Source organism: Vipera berus, assembly GCF_964194415.1.
Source record: "Vipera berus genome assembly, chromosome: 2".
Taxonomy (NCBI): Eukaryota; Metazoa; Chordata; class Lepidosauria; order Squamata; family Viperidae; genus Vipera; species Vipera berus.
Genome location: NC_138203.1, coordinates 63,030,261 through 63,053,199, shown reverse-complemented (window position 1 = coordinate 63,053,199; position 22,939 = coordinate 63,030,261). Strand labels below are relative to the sequence as shown.

The 22,939-nt window shown below is 38.6% G+C and overlaps 1 protein-coding gene across 2 annotated transcripts in view; it reads left to right on the top strand.

Moving 5' to 3' along the window:
- The window catches only part of ERCC6L2 (ERCC excision repair 6 like 2), a 74,790-nt gene extending 53,943 nt beyond the window's left edge, over positions 1 to 20,847 (top strand). For both annotated transcript variants that reach the window (XM_081320293.1, XM_081320292.1), the window contains 2 exons: positions 15,199 to 15,386; positions 18,214 to 20,847. In XM_081320293.1, coding sequence (XP_081176419.1) covers positions 15,199 to 15,386; positions 18,214 to 19,144 — 1,119 coding nt within the window. In that variant the 3' untranslated portion in view covers positions 19,145 to 20,847. The remainder of the gene's footprint in view (positions 1 to 15,198; positions 15,387 to 18,213) is intronic.
- The last annotated feature ends 2,092 nt before the right edge of the window (positions 20,848 to 22,939 follow it).

Genomic DNA, 22,939 nt, shown 5'->3' with positions numbered 1-22,939 from the left:
CATTTCTTAAGTTCCTGTACTAAAAATGCAAAATCTTTCCTTCTCCTTAAAATCTTCGGAGGAATCTCTTTTAAAACCAAGACTTCTTGCTCAGCCACTACCAGTTTAGTATCATAGGCAGCTTGAATAACTTCATCTCTAATTACTCTCTTTGTAAAATAGACCACCACATCTCTGGGTAACTTCCTTTGTCTTGCAATCCATGAATTTACACGAAAGATTTTGTCCATATTTCCCTCAATTTCAGATGCTGGCTGGCCCAATACCCCTTCCAGAGCCTCAGAAATCAGCTGCTTTAAATCTTCTTTACAATTCTCCTTTAAACCCCTGATTCTAATAGCATACTGCATCTGATGATACTGAGCAAGGCTCAATTCTCCGTCCATTTTATCCCTTATATTTTCATTTTCTGATACTTTTGCTTCTAATATAGAGTTCTTTTGACTGAGATCCTTCACTTTTTCATCCAGCTGTTGCACACATTCAGCTACAGATTCAATCATAGACAACATGTCCACCCTCATTGCTCTAAACTTCTCTTCCATCTTCTCCAGTTTCTCCTCCAACTTTTTCAGCTTTTCATCCATCATGTCAGACATCAATTGTGAATGCTTTCCAAGAGCATCTTGTAAATCCTTAAGCGTCAATGCCGGAGGAGGTGCAGGAGGAAGCAAAGCTTGCAATGAGGTCTGTTGCACCAGGGAAGACCCCGCACTCCGAAGAGCTTTAGAAGTTTTAGCCGCCATCTTCCCCCACTTTCACTTATTGCGCACTTTCACTTTGAAGCTATAAAATCCATTGAGCTAGAGAGTAAAGATAAGAGTCCACATCACCTTGACCTCCTGTACCGCTCTGCCTGCATCTTGATAATCAAAGGTATTTCCTTTTGGCAGGGGTGGTTGCTAACGCCTGGCTCTGCTCCATAAATCCCGGAGCAGGGGCGCTGCGCAGCTCGGAGCAACCCAGGCTTCGGGGGGGCTCAATCCTTCAGCCGCCCAAACTCTCAGCTCAGGCGGCCCCGGAGAGCTCAACCCCTACCTGGGGCCTCACCCCCTCCTCTTCTCCCGAGGAGGGGGCTTCAAATCCATCTAAACAGCTGATTGGCGCTGTTTACGATGGAAAAACACAGCTGCGGAGCGGGCAGCCCGAAAACGGCTGTCTTCGGCGTCGCGTCGCCACCGGAAACCCGATCCAGAGTCTTCTTGATGTGGCCTGTGCTGACTTCAAATTAGAATTTTATTTGATTTCAAGGCCTCTCCTACGGGCAAAACTCAGAATACTAAATTGGTGAGTGATTCCAGGATTGGAATATGTTGTGTTCCACAAGAGCTTCTATCAAAGCCAATTCCTGTACATAGGAAAATTAGGCAGAGGCACCTTTTGTTCCCATATAAAGCTATATGAGGTGTCTACCTTTTTCATCCCATTCTGTTGGAAAACAAAAATGTACAAGTCTCTCTTTTCCTGTATTAGATTATTGGAGAACAAGGGTCAATATTTAAAATAGGTCTCTTTAATAATGAACTGCCTGCGATCAACCTGTATTGAATCAAGTGTCTGAGGTAGATCAGGTTGTATCTATACCACTTAGTTACATTGTTATATGTTATACTGTTGTTTTAACCATTTAGTTATGTCTACCTTTTGGCTTTGCATGCTACCCTGTCAAGCACAGCTTCTTTCAGTTGCTGGTTGTTCAACTTTGTATCAGATTTGATGTTATCAGCCAGCAGTCCCATTGCGGTCTTTAATAGTTTGTTGCCATACTGAAAAGCTGGATCGCATCATTTTCACTACAGCAAGCATGACTTTAGTATGTCCCTTTCTATTAGCTTCTTCCAGATGTTGACACTGCTCCCCTCCCACTGCCTATTTTTGTCTTTCCAGGCTTCAGGTTGGAAAATTGCATTCAGTATTTTAACTTCATCTCTGATGACATCTGATGACATCATCAAAATAGCTGATCAGCTGTTTTGATAATATCATCAGATAGCCATTTGTTCTTTCTCTTTGGTTTTTGCCATGACAGCTACTTTCCAGCAATTTTCATGATGTTACCCTTGGATCTCTCGCCACTGTTCATTTGGGTTTTTCCCTTCTAAATTCAGTGACTCAAACCTATTCTTACCTTCTATGGCATACGCAGGAGAGACATTGTTCGCATTGAATTTTGGGGGGATATCTTTTCACTTTGCACAGTTTGAACTTCAGTTTAACCACTGATAGCTAATGGTCTGAGCTACAATCAGCACCAGGAAGTGTCTTAAAAGATACAATTGAACCTTTCCAGCATTGTTGGCATACAATGAAGCCTATTTGATTTCAACGTTGTCCATTTGGTGTTGTCCATATGTATAACTGTCGCTTGTGTTGTATAAACCACATGTTCAATATGTTGAGATGATTTTCCTGGCAAAATTGTACTAGGCGATCATTGGCTTTTTTCTGTTCTCCTAATCCAAACATGCCTACTATGCTTGGAACTTCTCCTTGTCCTAGCTTTGCATTGAAATTGCCCATGGTATATATAAAAGATCCCTTTTTGGTATTTGCTTGAGAGCAGATTGAAACTCACTGTAAAAAAAGTTCAAATTCATCATCATTTGAGTCTACAGTTGGGGTGTACATTTGCAGTATGGTGATGTTGAGTGGCCTGCCTCAAATTTGGATAGATTAAAATATATAAAATATATAAAAATAAAGAATATAGTAATATCTAATAGAGAATAATCAAAACTGTAGAATACATGGAGATTTGCAAAAGCTAACAAAGCAGAGGAAGCAAGAAGCCTCTTTTGGGGGGTTCATAGCCTCACCTGCTTTTCTGGCCCCACAATCCTTATTGTAGCCTTGAGAATTTCCCTTTGTGTTGATTCCGACTTTTCTGTCTTCCCTTGTATTCTAGTTCAGTCACTTCACTGGTATGGGAAATATTTGAATCTGTGATGTAGCGTTTTGTAATTGTTGTTTCATGCTGGTGGTTCTTGTTTATGAGCCTATAATCATTTTGGACCTAGATGAAAAGCAGCTTGCAGAATCACAGTGATTGGTGTTTTGTTAAAGGGATATCCGTCTCCTACTCCCTTCCATTTATGGAAGGAGATTCATGCCTCATGCTTTCTGTTTTTCTGTACTTATTGAGTGGGAGTTCTTAACTGGAAATGAAACCTCAATCTTGGTGGAAAAAAATTGCTTGGTGACTTTATTTACCATCTTTGCCTTCTACTTTAGCAAACCCAATAATCTTTGCAATCTTTAATTCTATATCTTTAGTGGAAGGCTAATTTTCATGTCCTCTGTTTACTTGTTGCTGTATTGTTTACCTCCTTGGTGAAAATGAGTGATTTTGAAATGGATATGGCAATGAGGGAGGCTTCCAGAGGGGAAATGATTGTAGGGATATGCAATTTTAATTAACAACACAGAAACTACCCTTACAAAGTGGTTTAATTGTGAAGAGATTTTAAGTGACTATATCCCAGTCATGGAACTAACCATAAGGGAAGCAGTGGTAGACTGAATACCAAGCAATGCCCAGAATGTAGTCTGTTAGTTAAATGATAAGAAAGATAAGCACAGCCCTATAAGATTTCATTTATATTTAACATTGCCGCAGGAGCTCAGCACAGTCATATTTGAATTAAAGTTATACTTTTTAAAAATGATGGAGACATGTATGAGGGAATTTGAGAAAGGGAGATTGTTCTTTCTGGAAGACCGCAATTTATTTATTTTTTTAAAACTTTGATAAAAGGAATGCCATAGGTCAGGGAAGTTTTATCAAGGCTAAGAGATTCACAAGCATAGCTAACCAGCAATATTGGGGAGAACTAATTGAGAAAAGAAGGCTACTTAAGGGAATGACCAAATGCGACTCACAGATTGGCACTAAAGAAGTGCAAAGTAACAAAGAATACAAAGGTATCGACTAGAGATTCATATTGCTAATCATAATTTTAAAATATCTATCTAGAGTGGTGAACACTAGGGAAATTAAAATGACTACTAGTAGAAAACTGAATTAATTTCTGGTGTCTGTTTTCACTGTACAGGTAGAAGGGCAGATTTTCAGTGTCCAAAGTGATATTTTCAGGAAATGGGTCTGAGGGCTAAAGAAAGGCTGTTCAGGGCCTAGTAGAGGGCTGCATTACAGAGGAGGGACAAGAGGCAAAATGATGGCGATTTGATATTAACATGGTTAGAAATGGACACCTAGATTGGTCACTGCCATATTGACATTTCCTGACTGGAGAAGAACTTGCCATTCAAGAAAGAAACAAGATTCATGCTTTTGGATGCTTAGTTTTACATTCGGAATGAAAAGCAGCACTTCATTTCTGCAAGTTCAAACGTACCTGCCATTAGTCCCTTTCTCTAAAAAAAAAAGGATATATTATTCTCATTTTCCAATTAGGAGACTCCTGCAGATGAGAGTTGATATTCTGACATACCTTGCTTCTCATAGATAAATAAAAAATCATACACAAGGATAAGATGCAGTCTTAAAAGTCTGTAACATAATTCAAAACTATAAGGAGTTATAGATTTGCCTTGCTTGGTAGCTACCAGATTGGGACTCCAGGAATCTGGAAAAGCAGTAGATGGCAGCAAAAAGAAAAGCTGTATCTTACCCAGATTTTTGGAGCTGAAATCTAGTAACCCTATATTTAGGCTCTCAAACGTGAGCATATACCAAACAGAGATAGTCTTGGTTAAAAGGAAAGAAAAAAATTACCAATATAATATGATACGAACAGAGAAATCATATCATTGCATTGTACATTACAGTTAATTTGTTATTTTAATGCACCATCACAAAATGTATACTCTGCCCCATGATTATATACTGTAGATGCTTTTTTCTGTCAATTGCTTGTTTTCAACTTAAGTTTACTTAAAGTTTCACTGAAAAGAAATATACAAAGATACCCATTGAACTGAGGATTAATCACTATGGCAACTAAAATGTGGTGACTGAAAAGGGGATGTATTTTCCCCTCAGCTTCCTGCCAGCTGTCATATTCAACTTTTGTGGCATGAATCCAGTCCAAAGTATAGACAGTGATCAGTGCTAAGAAACTATATCTGTATTTTTATAAATTGGTACAAGTATCACACTATAAAAGAAGACTTAATCCCTTGAATTGGATGACAGACACTTGGCACTCTTGACAAGGTTTGATAGAGAAATAACAGGCTGCTTTGTAGTAAAACCTGGATTAATGGTAAACCCCTCTTTATGTTATTGCAATGCGGAATAAATGAGAGAAAAACTCCCCTTTTTCTGCCTAGTGCAGGTCTTAAGTACTCTGCAGAATACTGTACATTAAAAAAATAGGGTTATTAAGAACTTATTGTGGCTCTTGAGTTTTGTATTACAAAAGTACCTTTTATTGGTCATATAAACAAAAGGCTTTGTTAGCTGCATTAGGTTTGAGTACTGATCATTCTCCTGGAGTTGGGTTCAGCGAGAACGCTGAATATGGGATAAGAACCCACCAATTGAATTTCTGACCCACCACAATGAAACAGTGTGATTTCAAAGAGAGAGAACAAGAGAAAAAGGAAGTAACCAGACAAACTTCTCAAAAGTTCTTTTTTGTTATGTAAACTTGAGTTTTTCTGGCGTATATAATAAAATAATAATTATTTATTTCTAGGTATGAGCAATTGGTATAATAATTGTTTGAATTATTTTTAAACTAATTTCTTTTATTCAAAAAAATTATCTAAATCTCTTCGTTTAGATCTTGCTGAATAAAATTGCATGTATTCAGCTCACCAGAGTGGGAAGGCAAAGTATGTTGCAAGATCCATCTATTAGGGATGCACATCTGGTGGAACAAGAAATAGGGCCTTATCTGTAGTGTCTCCCCTTCCCCTTTGGAATACTATTTCCCAGAAGATAAGATTGGTCCCCACCATGATAGTTTTCTGGAAAACCCTGAAGACATGGTTTGTCAGCGGGCCTGGGACCTCCGGGTGATATGGAGCCAATCAAGTGGCTAGTGTAGAAGGGAGACTGGCAGAGCCAGGGGGAGGAGTTAAATGAGGGATCAGCTTAGAATCCTTACATACCCACAAGAGAATGAAGTTCAACCTCCCCTTGGATATCATCAACCCTTATCTAATTTTGTCCAGATGCAAACCATTAGTCTGAGAAGATTCTGTTGCATAGGCTTTAGCAATAAACTAATAATTTAAAACCTTTGTGTGTGGACCTGGTTTTTCATGCCTGACAGCTGATGTGATTGTATGATTGCCATGCCGGGGATGGAGGGTCTACATGGATTCTTACATTGTGAATTTTTAATGTAAGCCATCCAGAGTCGCTGTACATGAGTTGGGCAGCCCTATAAAGTTGTTCAATAAATAAACAAATACATATGCTTTGTGTCATTCCTGTTTGATTAAACTTCTTTTGTAAATATATACAGTCAATTTCTCCATTACCATATATTCCCCATTTTTGATCTCCCAGTTTTGTATCGTTGGCCAATATTATGCCAAGTGACACTATTAATTTCTACTCTGGAATCATTACTATTAAAAACATTTGTGCTTTCAATTCAGATTTTATTTTCAAAACTCCCAGAACTTTTTGATGTGTTTCTTTTTCTTTTTCTTTTTTGCTTCAACACTTTATTAGAGTAATGCTAGAAGAGTTCTGAATCAGTTCACTGTTTCTGTTTATAAGAATTACAAATTTCAGTTTGTAACATTTTTTCCAAAGAGGGCCAGGAAGGTGACTAAAGACATCTATTTATAGGAAAACTGGGGAGGGGGGGACCAGAGACTGATGTGAGAAAGGAATTGGATTTTCATTTATTTCTTAACATTGTATGCTACCTCAGCCACAGAAATATAGATATTTTTTTAACAAATAAAAGTATAGTTGAACTAAGGAGAAAGCGCGTGGACATGGCAAGAAATTACTATCTCCTTAGCAGCCTCTGATTAAGCAGCCTCTGATTAAGGTGGATCTTCCAGAAAACTGGAGAAAGTCAGGGATGCGAAACTGCCGGCCGGCAGGCCAGATGCATCATAGCGAAACCACGCCCACCCCATTACTGACAATGGCAAAAAAGTTGTGATACTTCACATCATGTGACGTTGCAAGTTTGACACCCCTGGACTAGACAAACGGAGCAGGGTAATTTTCTTTCAGAAAAAAATAACTCTGTAGAAATGATAAAAATCTATAATTTTTGCATTAGATCTTGATTGATTTTTCTGTGTGGTTCTAATGAAGCTTTATTGACTCTTGTTCTTATTTACAAATTAAGATATTAAACTTGTAACTCAGCTTTGCTTTCCAGCCTTTAAGCTGAACTTAAAAACCACTCTATTTATAATTTTCTTGATATGCCATCACTTCAGGGTAAAAACATGGATAGCATAGCAGCAGCATCTTGTGGTCTACCTGGATCCCTGCATATATTTTTTGTATTTCTTTTTAAAAAGTAGATTTCATACAACTTTTTTAAAAGTAAAATTTGATTTTGTTTATGTTTTGTGAGATTTGATTTATTTCTTCAGGGCTGGTTGAAAAATCAAGTTACAAACACCAAGCTAAACAGCCAGGAGGTTGCATTGTAGTAATTCTTCCAATTTTTTTACCTTCATCACTGGAATTTGAGGGAAAATGCCGGGTAATATGCCCCTGAATGGTACGTGATGCCAGCAGAATTAGTCAAGTCAGAATCCCCAGGCAAGAGCCAAGGCTCGTTGGGAGAGTTAGTTTGAGATCTCCAGCCTTGTATACATGAGCTCAGCTGTTTTACTACAGTAAGATAAACATCTAGGAATTAATTTATACAATTTTGGAAAGGCATTGACATTCAAGATGTCAAGATCTCAAATGATTATATTTAGCACAGATTCAGACAGTTTGCACAATTTTTTTTCTATTTTGAACGATCAGTGTTGCTCTGAAATTTGCTAATTTTCAAGCCCTGATTAAAAATAATGTCAACAACCATTTTCATTCTTATATGATACCATTTGAAAGTGTTTGAAAATGTGTTGAGCTTTACAGTATTTCTTGATAATCATTTGTGAGAACTTTGCAGATGTTAGCTTCGTTGGCTGTCTTCCTTTGAATGTTTGACAAATTCAAATGAATTCAGTATTCCTGCATAACAGACAGCTAGTGGATTTGTTTAGCTAGCATGGGTTTTTTTTCCTCCCTCCCTCTCTCTAAATACTACTTCAAGGATAATTTATGAATGCTAAAGCTTATTCTGCCATTAGTGTGTAATGTATTTTGTTTACAATTTTATTATTAACCTTTGGGCGGAAAGTTAACAGTTAATTTTGAAAAAAGTCTTTCAAATACCAACTTTGCAAGCACATTTAGCAATGTCCCCCCCCTTTCAAATTACAGATCCCATCTGTAATAATTTATTTGTACTAAGAAGAACTGTATTAGTTTTAACAACATTTCTATTCCCTCAAAGACAAGAAAGTTTGTGGGCTTCTAGCCTACTTACAAAACTTGGTTATTTTCCCCAAAAAAATTTAAAATGCTACTTTTCTGCTTAACAGATGTGCGGGTTGGTACTATTTAATGAATAAGGCAAATAAATGAACATTCTGAGGTTTTGAAATTCTTTTAAGAAAGACATGATTATTTAGTATATTTGTTTTCCATTAATTCAGCAATGGGATATTAATATACTTTAAAATTCCTCAGTGACTTATCTAAAACTATAGGAATGAGAGATTGCTATCCTAGGAATATGTATTGCTCACTAATATCAGTTTTATCCATTGAAAATCAAGGTTATAGAATCAAGTAGGTATTCAGCATCTAAAGTGACCACATTAGTTAGGCTTTCCAATTGTATCATCTTGCTGTTTTTATCATCTTTCTTCTCCACCTCAGGAAAGGTGTACTATCCTGGATGGACCAATGGACCAATAATTTGTTGTAAAACAGTTTCACATGAATTATTGTAATAATATAAGCCACTTTCAACATCTGGGCAATAATAACTGAGATCAGAGTTCTAATATACTCACAGAAACTTCCTCGGGCATGTACCATTGTTGTTCTTCCACTGACTTTTGATAGATTTTAAAAAATATATTATTTTTTTAATGGATTACTGGGCAGAATTCCAACTTCCTGCATTATCTTTATTTTTATTAAAGCCTTTAAATCCCAATGGACCTGACTTGCTTTGTTTAAAAATAAAAATTATGCTAACCAGTGCTTTGTTTTTCCCATCTGTCCAGAAAAAGTATAAAGGTATATAGTAAAAGTATAAACGTAAAAATCATCCTGGATCAGGGAGTAGGACTAGAGATGGTAGCATTTTGTCAGTTCCCCCCCTCCCCGTCTGCTTGTACTATGGAATAGCCCACCTCCTGTTCAGATCTGAATGACTCCTACCATCCTACCAAACTATTGGGACTTGTCTGTTTCCCTGGATGGAGGTGATCCGAGCACATGTATGTGAGATAGGAATGTTATGTTGCCCTATTCATATTAAATGGTGTGAGGGATTTTTGTTGTTGTTATTTTTGTATACTCATACATATTGTCTGGCTAGGTTGAATTTTCATGCCTATTTTTATGCAATTTATATTCAGATGCAGTTTTGATGACTCTTATCTTAATCTTCCCCTTCATGGATTACTGCCTTGTCGTGGCGAAAGGGCTTGCGTAATTCAATGAAGCTATGGCTATGCCGTGCAGGGCCACCCAAGATGGAAAGGTCATAGCAGAGAGTTCTGACAAAACGTGATCCACTGGAGAAGGAAATGGCAAACCACTCCAGTATCTTTGCCATGAAAACCCTATGGACAGTACCAAAAGGCAATACAATATGATGCTGGAAGATAAGCCCCTCAGGTCGGAAGGCATCCAATATGCTACTGGGGAAGAGCAGAGGGCTAGTACTAGTAGCACCAGAAAGAATGAAGCGACTGGGCCAAAGCCAAAAGGACGCTCAGCTGTGGATGTGTCTGGTGGTGAAAGGAAAGTCCGATGCTGTAAAGATTTTTTCTCCATAGGAACCTGGAATGTAAGATCCATGAATCAAGGCAAGCTGGACGTGGTCAGACAAGAGATGACAAGACTGAACATCGACATCTTAGGTATCAGCGAACTAAAATGGACAGGAATGGGTGAATTTAATTCAGATGACCATCAGGTATACTACTGCGGGCAAGAATCCCTCAGAAGAAATGGAGTAGCTTTCATAGTCAATAAAAGAGTAGGAAAAGCAATACTGGGATACAATCCTCAAAATGACAGAATGATCTCAGTTCGAATGCAAGGGAAACCATTCAATATCATAGTAGTCCAAGTCTATGCCCCAACCACCGGTGCTGAAGAGGATGAAATTGACCGGTTCTATGAAGCCCTACAGCACCTTATAGAACTAACACCAAAAAATGATGTCCTTATCATCATGGGAGATTGGAATGCTAAAGTAGGAAGCCAAAAGATAACCGGAATAACAGGCAAGTTTGGCCTTGGAGTACAAAATGAAGCAGGGCACAGGCTGATAGAATTTTGTCAAGAGAATGCGATGGTCATAGCAAACACTCTTTTCCAACAACCCAAGAGATGGCTCTACACATGGACATCACCAGACGGTCAACACAGAAATCAGATTGACTATATGCTCTGCAGCCAAAGATGGAGAAGCTCTATACAGTCAGTAAAAACAAGACCAGGAGCTGACTGTGGTTCAGACCATGAGCTTCTCATTGCAAAGTTTAGGCTTAAACTGAAGAAAGTAGGGAAAAGCACTAGGCCACTCAGGTATGAATTAAATCATATCCCTGTTGAATATACAGTAGAGGTGACAAATAGATTTAAGGAATTAGAACTGATAGACAGAGTGCCTGAAGAACTATGGACAGAGGTTCACAACATTGTTCAAGAGGTAGCAACTAAAACCATCCCAAAGAAAAAGAAATTCAAGAAAGCAAAATGGTTGTCTGAGGAAGCTTTGCAAATAGCTGAGGAAAGGAGGGAAGTGAAAGGCAAGGGAGAAAAAGAAAGATACTCCCAATTGAATGCAGAATTCCAGAGAATAGCTAGAAGAAATAAGAATGCCTTCTTAAATGAATAGTGCAAAGAAATAGAAGAAAACAATAGAATATGGAGGACCAGAGATCCTTTCAAGAAAATTGGAGAGATGAAGGGAATGTTTCATGCAAAAATGGGCATGATAAAGGACCAAAATGGCAGGGACCTAACAGAGGCAGAAGAGATTAAGAAGAGGTGGCAAAATTACACAGAAGAACTATACAAGAATGAGCTTAACGTCCCTGATAATCACAATGAGGTGGTCACTGACCTCGAGCCAGGCATCTTAGAATGTGAAGTGAAGTGGGCCTTAGAAAAGCTGAGCAACAACAAAGCTAGTGGAGGTGACAGTATTCCAGCTGGGCTATTCAAAATCTTAAAAGACGCAGTAAAAGTGTTACACTCAATTTGCTAGCAAATTTGGAAAACTCAACAGTGGCCACAGGATTGGAAAAGATCAGTTTACATTCCAATTCCAAAGAAAGGCAGTGCCAAAAAATGTTCAGACTATCGCACCATTGCACTCATTTCTCATGCTAGTAAAGTTATGCTTAAAATCCTACAAGCTAGACTCCAGCAGTACGTGGATCGAGAACTACCAGAAGTACAGGCAGGATTTCGAAGAGGCAGAGGAACTAGAGATCAAATTGCCAACATACGCTGGATCATGGAGAAAGCTAGGGAGTTCCAGAAAAACATCTACCTCTGCTTCATTGACTATGCTAAAGCCTTTGATTGTGTGGATCATAACAAACTGTGGCAAGTTCTTAAAGAGATGGGAGTACCATACCATCTTATTTGCCTCTTGAGAAACCTATATGTGGGCCAAGAAGCAACAGTGAGAACTGGACACGGAACTACTGATTGGTTCAAAATTGGGAAAGGAGTCCGGCAAGGCTGTGTATACTGACGCCCTGCCTATTTAACTTATATGCAGAGCACATCATGAGAAAGGCAGGGCTAGATGAATCAAAAGTTGGAATTAAGATTGCCGGAAGAAATATCAACAACCTAAGATATGCAGATGATACCACTCTAATGGCAGAAAGTGAAGAGGAAGTAAAGAGCCTCTTGTTGCGGGTGAATAAGGAGAGGGCAAAACTTGGGTTGAAACTTAACATTAAAAAAAACCAAGATCATGGCATCCGGCCCTCTCAATTCCTGGCAAATAGATGGGGAAGAAATGGAGGTAGTGACAGATTTTATTTTCCTGGGCTCCAAGATCACTGCAGATGGGGACTGTAGCCAAGAAATTAAATTTTGCTCCTTGGGAGGAAAGCCATGGCAAATCTAGACAGCACACTAAAAAGCAGAGACATCACCCTGTCAACAAAAGTGCGTATAGTCAAGGCTATGGTCTTCCCAGTTGCAATGTATGGCAGTGAAAGTTGGACCATAAGAAAGGCTGAGCGCCAAAAAATTGAGGCCTTTGAACTATGGTGCTGGAGAAGACTCCTGCGAGTCCCTTGGACTGCAAGGCGATCAAACTGGTCAGTCCTAGAGGAGATCAACCCTGACTGCTCTTTAGAAGGCCAGATCCTAAAGCTAAAACTCAAATACTTTGGCCACCTAATGAGAAGGAAGGACTCACTGGAGAAGAGCCTAATGCTGGGAAAGATTGAGGGCAAGCGAAGAAGGGGACGACAGAGAATGAGGTGGCTGGATGGAGTCACTGAAGCAGTAGGTGTAAGCTAGGCAGGAGCTTAAATGGACTCCAGAAGATGGTAGAGGACAGGAAGGCCTGGAGGAACGTTGTCCATAGGGTCGCGATGGGTCGGACACGACTTCGCAGCTAACAACAAAATCTTAATCTAAGATATGCAGCTTTCATTATTCTTCTAGGAGATAAAGAGAATATAAAAAACTAATCTTAAAAGCCAGAGCAAAAAGTGGAATAAGATGGATTGTAACTTCAATAATAATTAAGTAATGACAGTGGTTTGAAATGGTGGCACCAAGATTGAATCAGTACAGGACTTTTTTCTTCCGCTTCTACATTACACCAAACAGGAGGGAATGGAATTAAATGAGGAATATTACTTGGGTGCATTGCAAAAACTAGTATGGAAAAGATATGGAAAAGCAAGGAGACTGTGAATTCTAGTCCTGCCTTAGGCGTGAAAGCCAGCTGGGTAACTTTGGGCCAACACACTCAGTTCGCCTCACAGGGTTATTGTTGTGGGGAAAATAGGAGGAAGAAGGAGTCTTCGGCATGTTATATGTAAAAATAATAAAGTTGGGATAAAAGTAAATAAAACCAACTAACTAAGAATAGCAGATGCTATTTTTTTCTGTAACTGTTTATGGCATACTGTATATAATTTGATAATAAAAAAGATAGAAAAAGTGGACTCCATTAAATTATGAGTTGGGAGATAGCTATTGTAATATCACGAGAAGCAAAAGTAACAAAAGAGGAAAGTTTAGAGAAAAGACAGAAATCTTACTGCAAAGTAAGATTACTAAACTAAGACTAGGTTAAGACTAAACTAGAAACCCCAGTTTGTAGAAAATAGGATAAAGATGCCCTTAATTCAAGCCCAACCTTTGCTTCCACGTAGTTTTATTTCCATAAAGATTTATATTATTATTAAAAGGTGATTTAATACTGCCTTCTTTTAGGATCCTTTTTTCAACTTTAGAAGTCTGGTCAATTGACCCCCAATTTCCTAGATGGTCTCCCATCAAATAACAACCAGATCCAATGCTATTTAACATTTACCGTCAGCTGTGTCTGTTGTAGACAAGGATTGAAGTCTAAATTGGGTTAGTGTTAATTGAAAATAGTTGTGAGCGGCTAGAAACTGGGAGACTAAATTTTAGTCCCATTCTAACATTCAACTAGATGACTTTGGGTTACTCATCTATCTCAACCCTAAGAAGCAGGCAATGGCAAACCACTTCTGACATCTTGCCAAGAAAACTGCCTGGCTTTATCCAGGCAGTGGCCAGGAGTCAATTGATGTTGGGAGGTGGGGGATGAAACTGAACTACTGTAAGGATTGTTTATAAACTGCAGTTGGTCCAAAATGTAGTAGGAAGAATATTTCTTCAGAATATATATTGTTTTATATTTGCCAATTTTGTTTCTTCAGTTTCTTGTTTGTTTCAGAGATCAGTAATAAAGCTGATACAAAAATAGACCCTGTTGGTCCATTTAAAATCTTAGTTATGGTATATGAAAAAAGGACTTTCTTTATATGGAGATGCGCAATTCTTAAAACACTGTGCTACTAGCATTGAAAGCATAATGGAAGGAAAAGGAACAGAAATGAAAAAACTGAAATGATGTCTTTTTCTTGACGTCATCACCATCATCATTATTCTAGCCGTTGTCTATCCACTGCGGGATGAAGGCCTCTTCCGCATGTTTCCAACCAATACGGTGCTGAGCTTGTTGTCTTTTTCTTTCGGGCCCGCAATACTTGCTGATGTCATCGATCCATCTCTTTCATGGGCGCTTTTTATCAAGTGGGATCCATTCTATGACTGCTTTGGTCTACCTGCCATCAGTTCTTGCTATGTGACCAGCCCATTACCATTTTTTCCCCTCTTGATGATACTGTATACTTTTGTTTGTTCTCTAATTTCATTTGTTTTCTTAATATATTTTGAAATTGGCATTCATTTCTGTTTTATTTTCACATGTCTTCATTTATGTTTATTTTAGTTTAATTTTACTCTTTTGTTTAATTCTTGATATTACTATTGATGTTACATTTTAAGTTCAATTCTATTTTGGCTATTATTTACTGTTTATATGCTTTACAGCTTGCAAAAAAAGATATAATTGAAATATAAACACTAGCACACATAAACTGATTTCTCAAAAACTACCTATTTCTTTCTCTTTTTCCTTGTATATGAGTGCAGGAAACAGCTCTGTTCAGTTTCACTGCAAAGTAACCATTAAGAGCTCATCATTGAAAGCGAATGTTTTCCCCAGAGTAGTTAAAGTTTAGGTGACATGTTAGCACTGATTAAAAATCAATTTCCCAATAGAAACATCAAGCAGTTGTTGGCGAATCCCATCATAATAAGGTCGAAATCCTTTTGATACAAAATTTGTAAGAAAAAAGCAAACATGATATCAGAAATAACGCCAAATAAAATAACAACTATTAAAATACTTTATTTTAAATTTGATTTAGAGAAGCAGACAGAGTCCTGAAGACACTTCATCAAGAAGAAAAAATGTGAAGCGGGATCATTTAACAAGTGAAACCAGCAGGCCTCCTCTCCTTTATATTACACATCCTGTGCGCCAGAAGCAGAAGAAGGTTCACCGGATAGGCTCAATTACCTTCCTGGTTGGAAAGACACCTAGAGAAATCCGCAGGTGAGATTCCAAGGTTGAATTGTAAAGTTTTAAGTGACCTCGGGCTGAGTCCTGTTTAAATTTAAGAGTTTATTCTTTTATTTTGAATTATTACTTATTATATTTTGTAAAACTGTTTAAAATATTCACTATTACAACTTTGCAAATTAATACATGCCTTGCCAGTAATTTGTATCAATTAATTTTGGGTGATCGTGCATAACATGCGAATGCAGTTGAAATTGTTCTGTCATAGTTTAATGTAACAAAATTTTGTCTTTACTGAATTCCTTCATTCCCTCACACACTGTTAATAATATGACTGTATGGCTTTGGCATTGTTTAGTATCTCTTCTCCATTGGTAATAGTTGCAAAGTCTTCTACCGGTAGTATACAGAAAAAAATCCAGAGACTGAGTTGAGTGAAAAGCTTGTGTTCTAACTGAGAAATCACAGTATAGATACTTAATCATAAGTATTTCTATTTGATTTAACTATTGGAAAGTGACTTGTGAGAGAAAGCTAGGAAATGAAACCCCTGTTTCATTTATGTTGACCTCATGTAGATTTGTAAGAAATGTCTTATTAGATTAGAGTAGATTAGATAACCTTTATCGTCATTTTTTCCTGTGGGCACAATGGCACACATTAAAAATGAAATTTAGTTGCTTGCTCTCAAAGTGTACACATACATAACACACGTTTAAAACATAATATATACAACATATGTATAGACCTACACCCTTACTTATAAGTAACATAAATATTAATCACTGTCCATCTTGAATACATAACGGAAGTCTACACTGGCCAAGAGTGCCAGGTTTCATTTCAGAATCACTGCATTTTATTAGCCTAATCTTTTCATGAGATGAATGTTTCCTGAAAATCTTCAAAATGGTTAGGATAGAAAAAGAAGCAAAATGATAGTTTAGGAATATTTTCTTTGATGTAGTCAAAGGGGCAGGGCAGATTTAGGTTAATGTCCTCCTACATGGGGCCTTTGTCATTTCAGAAATACAAATAAGGAGTGGCCTTTAGAGGCTTTGTACTTTTCTGTAGCTTACCATATCCACAAAACTAAATTGATGCTAGTCTTCAAAACCGAGGGAGATGCTCTTGGACCAATTATATTTTAAAAGCAATTTGATTTGATTTGTGCAAATTAGGGCACAAATCATACTTTATTTACTATAAAATAAATATGGGACACAAATACTGTTAAATTCACTATACTTAATTTAGTGAAAGTAGAATTATTAAAGTTACAATCAATATAAATAAGGTAAAGGTAAAGGTTCCCCCGCACATGCGTGCTAGTCGTTTCCGACTCTAGGGGCCGGTGCTCATCTCCGTTTCAAAGCCGAAGAGCCAGCGCTTGTCCGAGGACATCTCCGTGGTCATGTGGCCGGCATGACTAGACGCCAAAGGCGCACGGAACGCTGTTACCTTCCCACCGGAGTGGTCCCTATTTTTCTACTTGCATTTTTACGTGCTTTCGAACTCCTAGGTTGGCAGAAGCTGGAACGAGTAACAGGCGCTCACTCTGTTACGCGGCACTCGGGATTCGACCCGCCAAACTGCCGACCTTCCGATCGACAAGCTCAGCGTCCTAACCCACTGAGCCACCGCGTCCCTGTTCAATATAAATAGTAATATAATAAAGATAGAAGGCAGGTGGAAGGGAGAAAGACATTTTACCAATCAGAAGCTCTGTGAAACAAATTTCTTGTGGTTTGTGTTTGAAAAAATTGGCTTGTGTTTCCTTGGGAAAAGTTCCAGAGGTTCTCTTTACAGAAAGTTAGGGAGCTTTTTCATGTATCTTAGTAAGAAGAAAGATTGTATATTAAGAGATGGATAAATAAGTTTAAACAAATAGGTCTTGGTATTTTTATTCAGATCGTAGACTCTAATGATACAATACGTATTTTTATATTTTCTTTTAAAAATTCTCCATTTCTTCACAGTTCTTGTTTGAAAACTTTTTAAAGTTTTGAAATAGGAAAGAAAACTCCCCCCCCTCATCTCTTGGACAATCGCAGATCCAAAAAATCATTATTTTTCAGGGGCTGAAAATTTCCATTTATCATAAGAAAGTTATTTTCAAAAATTCCACACCAGTTCAGATGCAACACCAAACCTCTGTGATCTGACAACATCACAAAATTTTCCTTGTTGGATGATTCATAGTATAGTTCTAGCATTTTGCTTAAAAATGAAGCAGATGACAGCGTTTTACCTATTTGCCAAATTCATTTTGGGTTGTTTTAAACAGTTTGCACAAATATTGCTTTAAATTCCAAACCCCAATCTACAAAGTCTTATGTAGGGTCCCAACCCATTTCATGTTTTGTTTTTATTTAAACAAAATTCCAATCCAACACTTGCTGTTTCTGGATTTCAGAGCATGATTTTTTTAAAAAAATAATGATTTAATAGTCATTGATAAACCTTAGCTTAACATTTAATGATATATCTGAATTCTTACCGTAATAACATTTGGGGGGGGGTGGGGGGGAGCAGAGGGAACCAGTTAGGAAAAGTCTTTCTTTTACCTATTTAATATTAACGTCCTTCACTTGCATAATCTCACAAGCAGAATGATAAAAATAGTGAATGATAAATCAAGGAATTCAGTTCATGCTATTAGCTATAGCTCAACCTTTTTCTCTTCTGAAATAACTCACTGACCTCAATGTAGTCATCAACCTTTTTACTTTGTGACAATATTTCCACTACTTAGTCTTAACCTGGTTTTGAAAGAAGTGTCATTGATTAACCTTGATAATGGGCATTTGCTTTCCTGTTCTTTGAGAGAATTAACTATTCTTTTTACCAATTGCTGCAGGAAGCAGTTTGAGGAGATGGCAGATCTTTTTTATAAAGCTCCTGTGGAAGAATTTGCAAAGTACATCACTCAAACTACATCAGAAGAAAGGCAGAAAATGTTAAAAGGATTTTACAGTGCAAAATATCCAGAGTTAAAAGATGTTTTAAAAGTTGATGTCCCAGATCCTGTTCCAGAAGGAAATGGAGAAGGCAGCAAGTATAAAACCAAGTTCAGGAAAAAATCCTCCATTTGTAACCATGGGCAATTGAAGCCTGATCTTCCTATAAATCTGGGAGTTCCAGGTAGATCTGATGCTGAAGAAAAACAACTTCAGTATAAGCTTTCTGTACAGGCTCCTGGGGGTCAAAATGGGGAAGATAAACAATTGCCAGCTGATATTCTCGAAGACAGCATTAATGGGAGAAACAGTCAGGCATCCAAAGACTTTATGGCATCTGAGTCACTAGCCGGTAAATCAAGAATAATTGAGAGGCTGTCTGCGTGGAGTTCTAAAGGACAGCTAAATTTGAAGGGGACACTGTCGCCCAAAAAGCTTCTTATGTCTGACTCAGAAAGCAGACAGGCTGAAATCTGCCAGAAAAAAGCTGTTGCAGACTTGCTAGGAGACACCTCCATTTTAAATGACCTCTTCACAAGTAATGAAAATAGTCCAGCCGAGATACCCAGGAGGCCTCTTAATGGGCCTGCCGAAAAAGCAGCAACTCGACAAAAAGATTTCTGGGACATGCTGAATGAAGAGAATGAGGAGTGTCTCCAGAGACTCACAGATGTGACAGCCATAGAGAAACTCTGTGAAAGAGCATCTTTCCCTTCTTTGTTCAAAGAGAAAGAAGAGAGTGAGAAATCCCTTTGGAAGGAAAATGACAATTTCTTATGGAAAATAGATAAGAAACCTGACACAGATGATGAATTTTTTTCTGGCATTTAATGTGGAATTTAAATATTGAGGGGGAAAAGGTAAAAAAAATGTTCACAGATACCCTTGTGTTACATTTTATTCCCATAACTGACTTAATGCACTTGATTAATTTAAGTTAAATTAAACAGCTTAACACATTTCAAGCTTTTTTAAAAAAAAAATTCAAGGATGCCTTCCTTTCAGAAGGATACATATTTATTTAATTTTGAGCCGTTTTCTACCTGTTTTAAGGAACTTGGAAGAAAGAAAAGGACAAGTCTTTAAAAAGAACTGAAAAAAATTCAGAAAGATTGAGTGAGGGTATTTTTTCCCCCCTATTTTCTGTTTTTTCAACGGGGACTGGAACAAGTACATTTGAAAAGCTGAACAGCCTTTCTGCACATTTGCAAAAGGCAAGTGAGTCACTTGATCAGTCTGAAGGGAATCCATTTTATTTCAAATTCAAATTGGCAATCCAGTTTCAAAAGTTTATTCGATGCGGAGATTTTACCAATTTGCTTCGAAATTTCCCCTTGTCTGCAAAGTATTATCCTTCCCTGTGGGGAAAAAGCAGCATCTTGAGGTTAAGCAGGCTCTCATTTCCTTTGCATGCAAGCTGTGAGGTTGACCACATTCCTCCCTTTCTACTTAAATAAGTTACATATATTTTTATCATGTATTTAGAGTGGTCAGGGCACAACAGATAGTATAGTGTCATGTAATGAAAAACTATACTTTTTAAAATTGTTCATGCTCTGGTGGTGTTTGGATCATAGGGGTTTCTATTACATTTCTGAAGCAGTTGAAAATCAATTGGGACCACATTGAAAAACAACATAGGCTTGGATTCGAGAATAAAAGCAAAGTAATCAGTAAAAACTTGGAAATTGGGGGCTTACGTACCAATTAAGTCTTGCTTAGGATAGATTCATCAAAATAATGGGACCTTGACATTTAAATTCCAATTTTTCTGTAGGTCTTTCTCTGAGCATTATTAAATTTGGATGCAACTCAAAAGTGTTTTGAAAGTACTCAGTGAATTAGAAGAGATACTGGTAGTTGTACTCTACAACACGAAAAGACAGAGAAATTCCACTGCAATGACCTTCATTGTAATATAGGACTGCAGTGTATGAATTAGTATTTTTACCTACTTAAAACTAAAATGACCAATGTATGAAGTGTATGGTAACATCCCATTTTCAGTTTTTATTTTAAAAATGAATTATATTTTACTCAAATTTAAAAGCCTTCTTTTTTTAAAAAAGGAAGAATTTTAATGTCTGAAATTAATAATTATGTGTGGGATATCTTCTTGGGCCATAAGAATTCTGGATGTTAGAATTTTACTCATCTTAAAAAAGACAAATCTTTCATAATGTTCTACTATTCATCTATTTTTTATTATTTGAAATCTGTGGTAATATAGGCTTCAGTGCCTCACTGAAATAAATGAAAGTCTGTCAGCAACTTTTGCTGAGTGGATTGTATTGTTTCACTTCGGTACAGAATTTACAGTTCAGCAAAAATCACACCATGATATTGGCTATTTTACCTGTAAACAGTTCTGTTTGTATATACTTTAAATTATTGTAAACATTGCCTAACTGCATTTTACCAAAGCCGGTACCTATGTGGTTGTGACAGATTATTAAAAGATGATTAGGAAACTTCAAGTTGGATAATATTATTGTAAACCATCCATTTGAAAATAAAAATGTTTCTTGCTTAGAGCTTAAAGTGTAATTGTGTGTCCCCATGAAGTCTCTGAAATGTTTGATTCTTCTTAAAGGGGTATTCTTTCAATCTACATGATAAAACTGTTTAAAAAATATCCCTTACAATTTAAGTATAAACTAGATAAACTGGTGACCCCCTGGGCCATCCTTTAAGATATTTCCATACCAGATTCATCAGTGCCTTCAACAATGACAGACCTTTTAATGTATTGCCTTCACTAGCAAAATTGGGTTATATTCAGAAATGTGTGTCTTGAAAATATGTTCAACTGTATAACCTGATCAGATAACCAACACAATCAATGTTTTATGGATAGTTTGCATTATGTCATAAACCATTTTATAATAATGTTTAATAAAATGTTTTTAAACATTTTAAACAAATGTTTTATAAAATTTGCCAAATTTCAATACCACAGGAGTTATGGGTCCCACATTTTAATGCCAGATCCATTGTGAATAAAGCTCCCCTCGTCCAAGATTTGATCGAGGAGGAACGCGTGGATCTGGCATGCATTACGGAAACCTGGTTGGGCCCAGAGGGAGGTGTTCCTCTGACCGAGCTCTGCCCCCCCAGGTTTCTGTGTGCTGCATCGTCTGTGGGCTCAGGGTAGGGGCGTGGGCGTGGCGGTGGTTATACGGGAGACCTTATGTCCCCGGGAGACCACTGTTGTACAGATTGGCGGGTGTGAGTCTCCTGAGGTGTGGCCCTGGGGTTCAGTTGGGCTTGTTGCTGACATACCTGGTGCCCAGCTGTGTTGCAACGGCCCTGCCCGTGCTTCTCGACACCCTCTCAGGTTTGGTGGTTGAGTTCCCCAGACTTATTGTTCTGGGTGATTTCAACCTTCCTTCCCTAGGCAGGTCGTCAGAGTTGGCTCGGGAGTTCATGGCCTCCATGATAGCCATGGACCTGACCCAGATAATTCAGGGCCCAACTCATGGAGGGGGTCACACTCTTGACCTGGTTTTCCTATCTAGGCAGTGGTTTGATGATCTGGGAGGGGGTTTGCCAACTATTGTTCCCCTGTCATGGTCCAATCATTATATCCTATGGCTTGTCTTCCAGTATGCTACCCCCCACTGCTGGGCTGTGGAACCGACCAGGTGGTTCCGCCCCAGGCGCCTAATGGACCCGGAATGGTTCCAGACGGCGCTTGGGTCTATACCTATCTCCCTCACTCACAGCCCGGCCGACGCCTTGGTGGATGCCTGGGAAAGGGCTGCTACTGAGGCGCTCGACTGTGTTGTACCCTTGCAACCCCTGTCCCGGCGCAGATCCTGTTGGGCCCCATGGTTTACTGTGGAGCTCCGGGAGATGAAGTGTCGGAGACAGGGTCTAGAGAGCTGTTGGAGATCCAGCCAGTCTGAATCTGACCGATTGCGACTAAGATCCTTCATAAGGTCTTATCTTGTGGCGATAAGGTCTTATCTCGTGAGGACGGCGAAGTCTAATTACTTCGCTGCCCTCATTGCGTCTGCAGAAAATTGCCTGGCCGCCCTGTTTAAGGTGACTCGCTCCCTCCTTAACCAGGAGGTGAGGGAGGAGCCCTTACAGGGGCGGGCTGAGGAGTTTAGTCATCATCTGGTGGACAAAATCGCTCAGATTCGGGCCGGTTTGGACTCTGGCTGCGCAGAGTGTGACGTGGAGGAAACGAACGGTCTTGAGAGTGTTATCTGGACTGAGTTCGATCCTGTGACCCCTGATGAGGTGGACAGGATTATGAGGAGGCTGAGCTCTACCACCTGTTTATTGGACCCGTGCCCCTCCTGGCTGGTTTATTCAGCTCGGGAGAAGACACGAGGCTGGTTCCAGGCAGTAATATCTGCTTCTTTGAGGGAGGGTATTTTCCCCGCCTCCCTGAAGGAGGCAGTGATGAGACCACTTCTCAAGAAGCCTGCCCTGGATCCAGCGATTTTGAACAACTATCGTCTGGTCTCCAACCTTCGCTTTTTGGCGAAAGTTGTTGAGAGTGTGGTAGCACATCAGCTCCCTCTGTTCCTGGACGAAACCCCCTGCCAATCGGGTTTCAGGCCCAGGTACAGCACGGAGACGACATTGGTTGCGCTGGTAAATGATCTCTGGCGG